The following is a 14,334-nucleotide window of genomic DNA, read 5'->3' as shown; positions in this document are numbered from 1 at the left end:
ACGCCCTGACGCAATCGTTTGCGAGACAGATAAAAACATGGATGCGTGAATCAGAATCGATATACATATGTATGGACAACGTATGAAATTTCATGGGCAAAAACATCTTCAATTTTTATAATATTGGAGATGTAGAGACACCCATACAAATGTCCGTTATTGGCTCAATATTCAGATATTAACCATATTGACAATTCTAGTATGTAATTGATTAAGTTTTCATGAACATTAAATCCTTGTGTGGAAACTCGGGATTTTTAAAATTGGTTTATATATATTTATAATTCGGGATGTAATTGTGACAATATATAACTAAAATGAAGCATTGTTATCTCCTCGAATGTCCAAGATAGATTTTATTAACCTGAAACTCGCTCCACCTAGAATTCCAGCATTGACAAACTATTGTTTTACCCTTGCTCCACTTAGAATTGCAGCACTGACAAACTATCGTTTTACCCTTGTCATAACCTAAGGCTAACATATACTCTGTCATATGACATGGATGCGGACTAAAGATCATACCTTGTCGTGGTCAGAGAAGAATAAGCTCAAGCTTTAAATATGTCTTTGGTACCTCTATTCACGCCTCCGTTCATCTCTGCAAGTAAATCTAGAGGTTAGAACACGACAAGAAGATTTGACTAATATTACACTTTGAAAAAAAAAACAATGCATCAAATGATTTAAATAGTATGTAGCCTAAAATAAGGAATGCTTTTAAAACACGATGCTTTACATATGTCCAGAACACGAATCAACAAAACAGTGCTCATCCATTCAATTATGGAACAAAGGAAGTAACAATCACGCGATAGCACCCTTACAGCCACACGCCACCACTAATTTGCAAGAGCGTGATCGAAGCCGGTGCAAATAGGCAACGAATTGGTAGTTCCTGACGGTTTGACGAAGTGAATCGAATTGTACATGAGTCAAGGAAGCTCACCAGACATAGAAGTGGTGCAACCAGTGACGAATTTAGTGTTGGGTCTTGTTGGAGCGCACGCCCCAGCTCCATCCGCTCCCTTACAACCACACATCACCACTAATTTGCAAGAGTGTGATCGAAGCCGGTACAAATATGCAACGAATTGGTAGTTCCTGATGGTTTGACGAAGTGAATCGAACTGTATATGAGTCGAGGAAGCTCACCAGACATGGAGGTAGGTGGTGGTGGAACCAGGGACGAATTTAGACATAGAGGTAGGTGGTGGTGGAACCAGGGACGAATTTAGTGTTGGGTCTTGTTGGAGCGCACGCCCCAGCTCCATCTGCTGGATCCCGAGTACCTTACTCCATTATCTCAGTGGTAGTTGGGTGTACTTGTCGTTTTGGCGGAAGAAAATAACTAGATAGAGTAATGCTTTGTTCAAAGTTTTCAAAATTTTGAGTTGACAGTTTTAAAATTTAAGTTGAAAGTTTTTAAATCTGAGTAAAAGTTTTTCAAATCTGAGATGAAAGTTTTTAAATTTGGGTTGAAAGTTTTTCAAATTGAGATGAAAAGTTAAAAAATTTCAAAATTTGACTTATAAATTCAAATTTTGAGTTGAAAGTTTTCAAACTTTAAATTTTGATTGAAAGTTTTTAAATTTTGAGTTGAAAGTTTAAAATTTTATGTATGACTTTTATTTTTTAATATAGAGTTTTATTATTATTATTATTATTATTATAATATATTCAAAACAGAAAACAATGTTTGTGAAAACAAGAAGGACATCTTAATAGGTCGTGATTTTTGGAAACAAAATTGACGGTTTTTTCTCCACGCCATGCACACGTGCGGCATTTCGCGTGAAAAAAAAAAGAGAAAAAGAAACGTTGCGCAAAAAAGAAGCAAAAAGATGATATCGATGGGCTGCACGCAGGGCTGTGGGCCACGAGCGAGGACATGCAGAAACGCTCGCGACTTGAGTTGATTGCGCGTACACGGTAATTAGCAATCCTGCATGTAAGTTTATGCGTATCACTTCCTAGCTTCAACCTTCAGCCGCGAGGAGAAGTAAGTTTATTTACCTCCCTCATCTTTGTCTCCTAATTGAATCGCCCCTCAACCGCTTAACCAAGTATAACGTCTCTCTTATCGTCGAAAAACGTTACAAATTGATTTTTAGATGGTTTTGTCCTGCATTGCGCTTGTTAGGTGACACTCTAGATAAAAGAAGAAAATAATAATGATAGTGGGTCCGACTTGTCGGTGAAGCTTTCATCCTTTGCCTTCTCTTCTTCCACACTGTCGAAACATGATTTCGGCAATAATAAAAGGGGGTAGCGCACGAGACCTAAAAGTGGATGGATGCAGAGACAAAGGATTTAGACAGGTTCAGGCCCTCTCAATGAGAGGTAATACCCTACTCCTGTTTGGGGATTTGAATCCGCCGGGTGTAGTATAGATCTGACGATCAGGTTGTGTCCTGCCCCTAGAGGGGCTCCCTGCCCTCCTTATATAGGTTGGGGGGCAGGGTTACAAGATAGAAACCTTAACCAATACGGTATCGGTTTCCTAAATCTACTTTATAATCTTATCAAACCAGGACTTTAGGCCGTTCCATAATATATAAGGAAACATAACACCCAAGTCATGATCTGTTACATATTACATAGATATAAGTTATCCCCTATAACTAGTCGGATAACCATGCCGTGTGGGTATGGGGTACCCATAATCTCCACAGTAGCCCCTGAGACCTTCGCAGTCGAAAAGATAATCTTCTCTCGAACCAGATTACTCCAAAGCCGAGTGCTTCAATCATCTTTGTCATGGTCTCCCGAGTACTTTTACCAAATCTGAAGATTGTGGAGGGCTGAAAAATATAGTCAGGTGCACCGACTAGATGCACCTAATAGGTGTAGCCCCCGACAATGTGGTTAATTGAACAAACCAAGCATATAGTCAAGGAATAAATAATCCAACCAACCGAGTGGTTTTGATAATCGTAATCAACCAAGTGACTTGATATCAATATATAGCATATGCGGTGTGAATCCTCCAAATAACATGATCCGAGTGATATACCGACTGCTTTGTAAAATATGATGAGCGTAACCTAAAGTTGGCTACATTATTGAAAATTCACATAGCAAAACAGCTATAAAAAAGCTTGTGTGTTGTGAATAAAGAAATTTCCAAAGTATTGGGCATACGCCATGCGCACACTGTTTTAACAGATGTGCGTAAGTCCCTAGAAGACACATGGTTCCACCACACCTGGAAATATATGGCATATGTGGTATAAAATCCGAGTAAATAAACTCATAAAGGATTTACCAACCACCTGAAAAATGACCACAATATATAATCAGCCTAAGCCATAATATTGGTCAATAAAAATGCACACTTACGTGGCAAAAAGCAATGATATTGTATCCAATCAATAGCTTAAAAACCCAAACAGCACCATGACTATATTAAAAAGTCAGCGGGGCAGCTATATAAAGCTTTACTGTTTGACACCTTTTAAGATGCATTGTACCAACTCCTAAAAAGTTGAGTAACTGCGGTATAAAAGGATTTTAAGGTATTGGGCACTTGATCACGCGCACTTTGGCCTAAGCAAAAAGTGCCTAAGTCCCTAAAAGAACGTGACAGGCCACACCTGAAAATATGGGCTGCAGACATATTAGGCCTAGGCCAAAAAATATGCCTTCGATACCCTTTAAAGGATGACGCATGTAACATGCTCCCGAGTAATAAATCTTCTGGGTAATATAGACCAAGTGTAGCTCATATGAATAGCTTCTGATCTGAATGATTATCCCTTATGGGATACTCCAAAATAAATATAATAATTGAATCCCGACTGGCGCAAGTATTCGGTTGATAGCCCTTACGGGGAATAATAATTGGTCCAGTCTTTGAGCATAGAAAATAGACTCATGACTATGAATCCATGTTGCATGTATCCAGAGCAAGTCCAAATTGAAGATATGATACTTGTGTTTGAGCTAGTAAGCCCCTGAGCACGTAGTCACAATTGTTCATTGATGGTAGCTGACGCAATTGGCATAGAGACAAGATGACCAATACAGAGATAATATTGCCCAGCAGAGGTGGCAAAAATATTGGTGGTAGTGAAGATAGTGATACCAATCAAAAGTGATGAAGTTGCACAGCCGTGGAGGCGAAGAAACCAGTCGGCAGCAGTCAGATCAGCCAGCAATGAATATGAAGGCGCTCAGCGATAAAGTTGTGTAGTTGACGACGACAAACGCAACCGACATGATGAAGATGACGATGTCGGTGATCCAACCAATAGCAGTGTAGCAACCAATGATAATGACAAAGATGCTCATCAGCATTTGCATAGTAGGTCAACCGTGAAGGTGAAATAATAAGTCGGCGAAAACATAATCATCCATTAGCAACAGCAGAGATGTCAGGGTCGATGAAGCAGAAGTGCTGGTGATGATGTCAGTGACAATAGTCCATCAAATTAATGTTATAGCTGTTGTAGATGCTTCACTTGGAGGAGAGTTGATGTTGTTGTCCAACTCGTCCAAACCGAAATATTTCAAGTTGTTCAAGTAGAATGTCTGCTCTGAATCAAAGATGAAGATAATAACTCCTGGAGTTGACTCGTTGGTTGATGAATTAATTTCTTCAGCTTGACATAAAATTTGTCAAATTTTGAGCCTTATATTTGTGTAGCCCCCGACTCTTTGGTTAGTTGGGAAACAACTGAACATAGAGTCGAGAATTATAGCTTCTTGTCGTCGAGTAGTCATTGCTTGATAGAAGATATGTGTTGAAGATGTCCAAGTAGAAATCCGGCAGTGAAGACGCGCAGTTGTGAAGATAAAAGCACCAGTCGGCGGCGGCATAATCAGTCGGCGACGGAAGATGATGATGTCCATCAGTAGTGGTAGCAGTCGGCGACGAACGAGGCGGCCGGTCGGTGAAAACGTAGACGCCCAACAACGGCGGCATAATAGGCCAGCCGTGCAGACGGAAACACCAGTCGGCGACGATGGAGGCAGGCCGGTGGTGGAGTCGTAGACGCCCAACAACGACGGCATAATAGGCCAGCCGTGCAGACGGAGACACCAGTCGGCGGCGGCGAAGGCAAGCCGGTCGGTGAAGACGTAGACGCCCATCAACGGTGGCATAATAGGCCAGCGTGCAGGTGGAAACACCAGTCGGCGGCGATGGAGGCAAGCCGGTGGTGGAGTCGTAGACGCCCAACAACGACGGCATAATAGGCCAGCCGTGCAGACGGAGACACCAGTCGGCGACGGCGAAGGCAAGCCGGTCGGTGAAGACGTAGACGCCCATCAATGGTGGCATAATAGGCCAGCGTGCAGGCGGAAACACCAGTCGGCGGCGGACGAGGCGGCCGGTCGGTGAAGACGTAGACGCCCAACAACGGCGGCATAATAGGCCAGCCGTGCAGGCGGAAACACCAGTCGGCGGCGGCGAAGGCAAGCCGGTCGGTGAAGACGTAGACGCCCAACAACGGCGGCATAATAGGCCAGCCGTGCAGGCGGAAACACCAGTCGGCGGCAGCGAAGGCAAGCCGGTCGGTGAAGACGTGGACGCCCAACAACAGCGGCATAAAGGCCAGCCGTGCAGGCGGAAACACCAGTCGGCGGCGGCGAAGGCAAGCCGGTCGGTGAAGACGTAGACGCCCAACAACGGCGGCATAATAGGCCAGCCGTGCAGGCGGAAACACCAGTCGGCGGCAGCGAAGGCAAGCCGGTCGGTGAAGACGTAGACGCCCAACAACGGCGGCATAAAGGCCAGCCGTGCAGGCGGAAACACCAGTCGGCGGCGGCGAAGGCAAGCCGGTCGGTGAAGACGTAGACGCCCAACAACGGCGGCATAATAGGCCAGCCGTGCAGGCGGAAACACCAGTCGGCGGCGGCGAAGGCAAGCCGGTCGGTGAAGACGTGGACGCCCAACAACGGCGGCATAATAGGCCAGCCGTGCAGGCGGAAACACCAGTCGGCGGCGGCGAAGGCAAGCCGGTCGGTGAAGACGTGGACGCCCAACAACGGCGGCATAATAGGCCAGCCGTGCAGGCGGAAACACCAGTCGGCGGCGGACGAGGCGGCCGGTCGGTGAAGACGTAGACGCCCAACAACGGCGGCATAATAGGCCAGCCGTGCAGGCGGAAACACCAGTCGGCGGCGGCGAAGGCAAGCCGGTCGGTGAAGACGTAGACGCCCAACAACGGCGGCATAATAGGCCAGCCGTGCAGGCGGAAACACCAGTCGGCGGCAGCGAAGGCAAGCCGGTCGGTGAAGACGTAGACGCCCAACAACGGCGGCATAAAGGCCAGCCATGCAGGCGGAAACACCAGTCGGCGGCGGCGAAGGCAAGCCGGTCGGTGAAGACGTAGACGCCCAACAACGGCGGCATAATAGGCCAGCCGTGCAGGCGGAAACACCAGTCGGCGGCGGCGAAGGCAAGCCGGTCGGTGAAGACGTAGACGCCCAACAACGGCGGCATAATAGGCCAGCCGTGCAGGCGGAAACACCAGTCGGCGGCGGCGAAGGCAAGCCGGTCGGTGAAGACGTAGACGCCCAACAACGGCGGCATAATAGGCCAGCCGTGCAGGCGGAAACACCAGTCGGCGGCAGCGAAGGCAAGCCGGTCGGTGAAGACGTAGACGCCCAACAACGGCGGCATAAAGGCCAGCCGTGCAGGCGGAAACACTAGTCGGCGGCGGCGAAGGCAAGCCGGTCGGTGAAGACGTAGACGCCCAACAACGGCGGCATAATAGGCCAGCCGTGCAGGCGGAAACACCAGTCGGCGGCGGCGAAGGCAAGCCGGTCGGTGAAGACGTGGACGCCCAACAACAGCGGCATAAAGGCCAGCCGTGCAGGCGGAAACACCAGTCGGCGGCGGCGAAGGCAAGCCGGTCGGTGAAGACGTAGACGCCCAACAACGGCGGCATAAAGGCCAGCCGTGCAGGCGGAAACACCAGTCGGCGGCGGCGAAGGCAAGCCGGTCGGTGAAGACGTAGACGCCCAACAACGGCGGCATAATAGGCCAGCCGTGCAGGCGGAAACACCAGTCGGCGGCGGCGAAGGCAAGCCGGTCGGTGAAGACGTAGACGCCCAACAACGGCGGCATAATAGGCCAGCCGTGCAGGCGGAAACACCAGTCGGCGGCGGTCGAGGCGAGCCGGTGGTGATGTTCTGACTGATCCATTCCTAGAGCGTAAGAGATAAGCTTAAAGCCATGAATCCCTTTTATGCATATCTGGATCTGGATCCTGCAGAACAAACATATAGGATGAGTAGTATCTGATATAAATATAATACTCGAGAAAAAATCAGGTATTTTAAAATATTTATAAATATATATTTCTCCTCTTGTCAATTTTGATTTCCCTGAGCAGATGACTCTGTACGTTTAAACACTCTGTCCGACTAGTCATAGCCCCCAAGCATCGGGAGTCGGCCTAGGCATTTCCCAAACATGCATATGAGTGACATGAGTTCGTCATTAATGGAACAAAGTTTCACGGATCAGAATTTACTACTCAGGTACTTTTGCAATTATTAAGAGCAGAAAATAAATTATATTATCTCTATGCTTTTGATTTCTTCCGAGTAATACTTAGCACCTTGCGTTACTCGGTCCATCCAACGAGCCCCCGGGTGCTAGGAATCGGCCCAAAGGCAACCATCCATTGGCAAACCAAACGGAAAGCATAGGAAGATAGAACTCCATAACTCGATAGGTACTTTTGTACTCAGATTATGTCGCAAGCAATCAAGATAAATATTATGAAAATTGTTTAAAAAATACGATATAACATCTATAGCCCCCGACTCACTAGTCAACGGCGAACCAGTTGAGGTAGTGAGGCAAAGGAAAAGGCAAAATATCATATAAAGAATAAAATAAATGATGACTTAGCTTTGTCGTATTCCCTCGATGACAGCAAAAGTAGCCGATGTGGGAATAAAGCAGTCCATCAATGGTGACAAAAACACCAGTCGGCGCCAGCGGAACCAAGCCAGTGGTGTAGATGATGAAGCCCATTAACAGCGGCGGAGTGACCAATCAACCATATAGGCGAAGACACCAGTCGGCGGCGACGGAGGCAGGCCGGCGGTGAAGTCGTAGACGCCCAACAGCGGCGGCATAATAGGCCAGCCGTGTAGGCAGAGACACCAGTCGGCGGCGGCGAAGGCCAGCCGGTCGGCGAAGACGTGGACGCCCATGAACGGTGGTGTGACCAACCAACCGTATAGGCGAGGACACCAGTCGGCGGCGACGGAGGCAAGCCGGCGGTGAAGTCGTAGACGCCCAACAGCGGCGGCATAATAGGACAGCCGTGTAGGCGGAGGCACCACTCGGCGGCGACGGAGGCAGGCCGGCGGTGAAGTCGTAGACGCCCAACAGCGGCGGCATAATAGGCCAGCCGTGTAGGCGGAGGCACCACTCGGCGGCGACGGAGGCAGGCCGGCGGTGAAGTCGTAGACGCCCAACAGCGGCGGCATAATAGGCCAGCCGTGTAGGCGGAGGCACCACTCGGCGGCGACGGAGGCAGGCCGGCGGTGAAGTCGTAGACGCCCAACAGCGGCGGCTTAATAGGCCAGCCGTGTAGGCGGAGGCACCACTCGGCGGCGACGGAGGCAGGCCGGCGGTGAAGTCGTAGACGCCCAACAGCGGCGGCATAATAGGCCAGCCGTGTAGGCGGAGGCACCACTCGGCGGCGACGGAGGCAGGCCGGCGGTGAAGTCGTAGACGCCCAACAGCGGCGGCATAATAGGCCAGCTGTGTAGGCGGAGGCACCACTCGGCGGCGACGGAGGCAGGCCGGCGGTGAAGTCGTAGACGCCCAACAGCGGCGGCATAATAGGCCAGCCGTGTAGGCAGAGGCACCACTCGGCGGCGACGGAGGCAGGCCGGCGGTGAAGTCGTAGACGCCCAACAGCGGCGGCTTAATAGGCCAGCCGTGTAGGCGGAGGCACCACTCGGCGGCGACGGAGGCAGGCCGGCGGTGAAGTCGTAGACGCCCAACAGCGGCGGCATAATAGGCCAGCCGTGTAGGCGGAGGCACCACTCGGCGGCGATGGAGGCAGGCCGGCGGTGAAGTCGTAGACGCCCAACAGCGGCGGCTTAATAGGCCAGCCGTGCAGACGGAAACACCAGTCGGCAAGAGTAGTGCCGCGGCGTTACATGCAAACAGCAGAAAATACCAAGAGAGATTAATCTGACATTTAGAGATCAATCTAATAAACAACAATAAGTTGAAAAGGAAAAAATCCTGTGCCAATCTAGCAGCACGTCCATCTGCATGGAAGGGAAGAGAGGAGCACTCGGACACGCCAAGAGGCACCCGAGTGGCCGAGTAGGCGACGATGGCGGCCGTGTCGTGATCTCAACCAGCATGTGAAAAACAACAAAAATTGCCAGGAAATCAAAACGGCCGGCGATTAGAGATTAATTAATAATCAATCTAATAGAAATTAAATTGGAACAGCCAACCCAAATTGTACGGCGTGGCATGCATCGTTAATGATGGCCAGTGATACGTCGTGCGCGTCGATCAGCTTGGTTCACAATGCCGCAATCAGCAATAGCCGGGCGGAACTCATCATCAGCCCTGCTACCTCGGAGAGTCGGCGGCATGTAGATGACCAACTGGGGCAGCGATAAAGCCTAATGGCAACAGCTCGGAGGCCACCAACTACGGAGACGGTGAAGCCGGTCGGCGCTGACGGATATAGCTAGCCGGCAGTAGATACGGCCGGCGGTGTACATGCAAGATAGATAGCAACAAAATAATTGCTGGTTAGACTCAACTAGTAAACAGATTAACTCTGTAGATGTAATGTGCATGTTGGTTGGATCGTGCATGCATGTTGATCAGTTGAGTCAACTCATGCAGTGTTTTCTCCTGGTAAGCTGTGACCACCGATAGCCACCACATGTCCGCCGGCAAAGCACGAAGAAAGTCTCGATGCGTGAGGGCGTCGTCGACAGCTTCGGCTTGATCTCCGCCGACCGACACAAGATCGACACAAGAAAATATACCAGAAGATTGATCTATGATAGAAAAAAAATTAATCTAATAAAAAATAGATTGGAACGACAAACCCGGTTCAAAGTTCGAGCCATCGAACTCGGTGAGATTGATCTCGCCGTTTCTTCTGAAGTGGATTCCATCTCACTTTTCGACGGGTAATTCGACGCAGCCCCTACCTGGCGCGCCAACTGTCGAAACATGATTTCGGCAATAATAAAAGGGGGTAGCGCACGAGACCTAAAAGTGGATGGATGCAGAGACAAAGGATTTAGACAGGTTCAGGCCCTCTCAATGAGAGGTAATACCCTACTCCTGTTTGGGGATTTGAATCCGCCGGGTGTAGTATAGATCTGACGATCAGGTTGTGTCCTGCCCCTAGAGGGGCTCCCTGCCCTCCTTATATAGGTTGGGGGGCAGGGTTACAAGATAGAAACCTTAACCAATACGGTATCGGTTTCCTAAATCTACTTTATAATCTTATCAAACCAGGACTTTAGGCCGTTCCATAATATATAAGGAAACATAACACCCAAGTCATGATCTGTTACATATTACATAGATATAAGTTATCCCCTATAACTAGTCGGATAACCATGCCGTGTGGGTATGGGGTACCCATAATCTCCACACACACAACCGAGTTAGCGACTCTAGCGAAATCGCGCCACCACAGTCATGCCGCAACCGCCAGCAATCAGGCATCACCCTCGTGAGCGGACATGCTCGGAGAGGCTTGCCAGCTTGGTTGGGACTTGGGAGAAAAAGGAGAAAAGAAAGGAAGGGAGAAGAAGAGTGAGAGGTGACACATGGGTCCTACAGTAGGTCAGAAGCCCATGATGACTCGAGCGAAATCTGACCATGATCAAATCTACCATGTCAGCACAAACCATTCCCCAAATCACCCAAGGATTCGATTTGCACCAATTTTTGAAATTGGAGGATGCAATATACCCGGTTTTATGGTTAAGGGACTCGAGGAAGGAAGGGTCACCGGTTAGAAATCTGGCAAAAAAATAACAAAGAAAAAAAAAGGAGGAAAAATCGATGGTATGTCGCATGCAGCCATGCAGGGGGCAGCTGGATCGCCTGAACATTACTCCAATCCAACTCCAATAGAAAACTTATAAGCTCCTGGCAGAGCATGATTCCGGTAAGTTTTTGCTTCTACCTCATAAAACCTGCATAAGAACATGTATTTCTTTCTGGATTATTTCCGTGAAAAGGTTAAAGCAACAATTCTTTATTTTCTAAGGACGTTGCCCAACGATTTATACTCTACAACTTATGAATTGTTTTCATGTCGATGGCCTCCTCCAGAGTCCCTTGCTCAACATGATCCCACCATCTCATGAGGAAGTTGTCAACAACCAGCCTAAACCAAGGGGACAGCTTAATGCCGCCTTCACCAGCATCTGCCTTCTTGAGCAACTCCTTCAGCTCATCACGATTCACGTACTTGACGTCGGCCACTTCTTCAGGATTCGGGCTGAGCTCCACATCACGAACCATGAATAGGAGGTAGTCCACTGAAATGGCGAAAGATGGTTATATTCTAAAAATTTCAAAAGACAGCAATTGAAAATACACAAGAGGCAAGTGATAGCTGGACGATAAGTATGAAGGCTGAAATGTATCAGGTAGAGGGCAGAGGGCAAATATTTACGTTCATGTTCGCCCCATTTTCCATCAGATGGAGCCTTGTAAAGCATCCTCCCAAGAGGAATGAATTGGTCAACAGGTAGTTCTTCAGCTTGTATTCCCAGTTCATCGAATAGCTTCCGCTGTGCTGCATTTCTGACCCCTGAAATACAACGTAGCAACTTGTATTATTTAGTAAGGTGGAGAGCAGCATAGACAGTGCAAAGATAGGTATGGCTTTGTTTTTCACAGTTCTCATTTCAGGGCAGGTAGATAGATGTACCTAGGCTTTTATCTTCAATGAGCTCGGACTCGCGGTATAGAGGGTGGCTACAGCAAGTGTTTGTCCAGACAAGTGGAAATGTCACTTTTGTAGCAGACCTTTGCTGGAAAGGATCAAGACTATAATATTAAAAGAAAATCTATGACAGAACAAGTTAATACTTCTATTTATTTGATAAGCTAAGTGTAGAAAATAATAGATGAAATGGCAAAGTCCAGAAAAAATGGTAAGTACGATGACATCCACTACAAGCAAAAGTGGTTATCAATGCTCTCCTGTACATTTGAGCTCTGCTACTATGAATTGATTCAGGACCAAGTATAATCTCTTGTTAATGAAGTATCCATAGCAATTGTTGCATAAGTATGCAAGAAATCGCATGCACGGTTTTTTAAAATAAATACCAATGAAATCGCATACACAGTTTTTCAAATACTTTCAGAGAGTTTCTTCAATATGATCCCTGTGTTGTGAGAAAAGGATAAACTTGGGTTCCACCAGATAAGCATGATTTGGAGTTGGACTAATTGAAATTACTCCTATGTTTGTTTGAAGTTGAACTCAAGCTTTAGCAACCTATGAATGAGCTTAGAATTTAATGCACGCGCTCGAAGATATTGCATTTCCATCAGCCTAGGCACTCAAGGCTAGCTTCATCATGATTCATGAACCCATCTAAGCAGCAGTATTTAGTTCTGAGCTTGACAAACCCATCTTGGTTGAGTTATGAGTTATACCAACCAAAAGTCAGAAAATAAGCCAAGTATTTGATTTCCTAAGCAACATCGGCTTGTTCCAAACCTTATAGCATATTGTATATTCTATTCTATTGGGAATATAACAATGTCAACCATAATATGGTCCATGATAAACAGCCAAAAATATATTGCATTGTAACTACATTAAATGCTGTTACAATACCTGAAGTAACAATTCATATTTGGAGTTGAAAAGAAAAACACTGAACGCTCTGTGGAGGACATGACCAGAATTTATCTTTTCCATGAGATGGCCTGAAAGTTATGAGGACGTGACTAAAAAATTAGTCCAATCAAGCTTAACAAAGTTTTGCATTACTTTGCTACTCTTCCTATTGCAAATGCCTTAAAGTTCAGCCTAAAGATTATCTTGCCCAGAAAATTGGGTTGAATCCAAAACTCAAAATCCTACATTTCCTATTGCAACTGCTCTAACAGTGATACTGTATTAAACAAATTTACAATTTTATTTGCAGTACCTCATCAGTCATCAATAACAATTTAGCAAAATATCAAGCGTCCTGTGGTAATGATAAAAGAAAGAGTGAACTTCAAAACTAGTCTAGACAATAGTTTGTAATTACACTATTTCATTAGCCACCAATTTGATCCAGTCATGATTCCATTAAACACTGTGCTATTTCTCTACTTTTATCTGGTATATCATGCATTAATGAAGACAAAACCAAAGTAATGCATCTTGCACTTGACACAAATTCTACACAACATCAGATGCATATGAGGCCAATTTCTATCAGATCAATTGAAGCAACCAAATACATTTGTATCGAGACTGTAACAACCAGCAGCAATTTTACATGCGTCCAATCTAGAAATACAGCAACCACACAAAAATGAAGGGAAAGGTCAACTCATAGAGGCGCACAGTTATACTTGGAATCATGGCCAATGACGTTGTCCTGTTCGTCCACTAAAATACACCTGCAGGGTAAAAACGGATTGCTCAGTATTGTTGTCTAAGAAATGAAATGTGATTTTCTCAGGAGCTATTTCCAGCTCATCTTCCACCCCACGGCACAAAGCCAAATCTGATAAATTACTAAGCTAAAACAGCACCAACAATCAAGGTAGACACTATATGGCAGTTTAGCATATGGATCATGATACATCCAATCCTGGCAAGAAACAGTCCTGACATCCACTAATTCAACCGTATTGCAATCGACTCTGCCACGCCAGCATCCTAATGACCAAACCCTAGGCTAGGGTGCTAACCAATTCGACAGCTAAGTCAACGACCCAACGAGCACGCCGCCACAATCTCCACAACAACCCAAAAGTTGGCGAGGCGGCGGTGGGTGGCGGCCACTTACTCGTCCTCGAACATGAGCCGCTGCTGGACGGCGTCCATCCCGGCGTCGGCGGCTTCCGCGGTGCCGGCCTTCCCCATCACCGCGGCGGTGGCGGCGAAGGAGGACGAGGACGACGACAGGCCGCGGAGGGCGAGGCCCCGCCCAAACGGGGACCGAGGGCGGGCGGAGGAGCGCGCGACGCCGAGGCCGAGGGACGCGGAGGCGGTCGAGAGCAGCGCGAGGGAGCGCGCCGCCGCCGCCATCGGAGGGGAGGGAGCGGGAGCTCGGGTGCGCGCGCGCGCGGCGGGCGGCGGGCGGCGACGGGCTGGATGGATTTGGGCGAGAAAGTTTGTTACT

The 14,334-nt window shown here is 47.7% G+C and overlaps 1 protein-coding gene and 1 long non-coding RNA gene across 2 annotated transcripts; both read right to left on the bottom strand.

The window, feature by feature from the left end:
• Positions 1-428: 428 nt before the first annotated feature.
• Positions 429-1,205, bottom strand: LOC136356586 (uncharacterized). The gene is made up of 3 exons (XR_010741569.1): positions 950-1,205; positions 526-601; positions 429-447 (listed from the first exon to the last, which is right to left on the bottom strand). It is a non-coding gene; the product is annotated as an uncharacterized lncRNA (long non-coding RNA).
• A 9,862-nt stretch (positions 1,206-11,067) lies between these two features.
• Positions 11,068-14,334, bottom strand: LOC4338791 (isopentenyl-diphosphate Delta-isomerase I). Its single transcript, XM_015782225.3, has 6 exons — positions 13,999-14,334; positions 13,551-13,606; positions 12,828-12,919; positions 11,907-12,009; positions 11,649-11,786; positions 11,068-11,511 (listed from the first exon to the last, which is right to left on the bottom strand). Exons 1-6 carry the CDS (start codon positions 14,238-14,240, stop codon positions 11,261-11,263), a joined length of 882 nt encoding a protein of 293 aa, XP_015637711.1. The 5' UTR covers positions 14,241-14,334; the 3' UTR covers positions 11,068-11,260.

This window comes from Oryza sativa, chromosome 5, assembly GCF_034140825.1.
Source record: "Oryza sativa Japonica Group chromosome 5, ASM3414082v1".
NCBI lineage: Eukaryota > Viridiplantae > Streptophyta > Magnoliopsida > Poales > Poaceae > Oryza > Oryza sativa.
The sequence above is the reverse complement of the archived record's forward strand: the minus strand, read 5'-3'. Positions and strand labels throughout refer to the sequence as shown.

Coding starts and splice junctions, on each gene's coding strand:
- LOC4338791 (XM_015782225.3), bottom strand. CDS start 14,240: ATGGCGGCGGCGGCGCGCTCCCTCGCGCTGCTCTCGACCGCCTCCGCG. Junction 13,607..13,998: donor CGGCTCATGTTCGAGGACGA/GTAAGTGGCCGC, acceptor TTTACCCTGCAG/GTGTATTTTAGTGGACGAAC. Junction 12,010..12,827: donor AATATGAATTGTTACTTCAG/GTATTGTAACAG, acceptor GATCCTTTCCAG/CAAAGGTCTGCTACAAAAGT.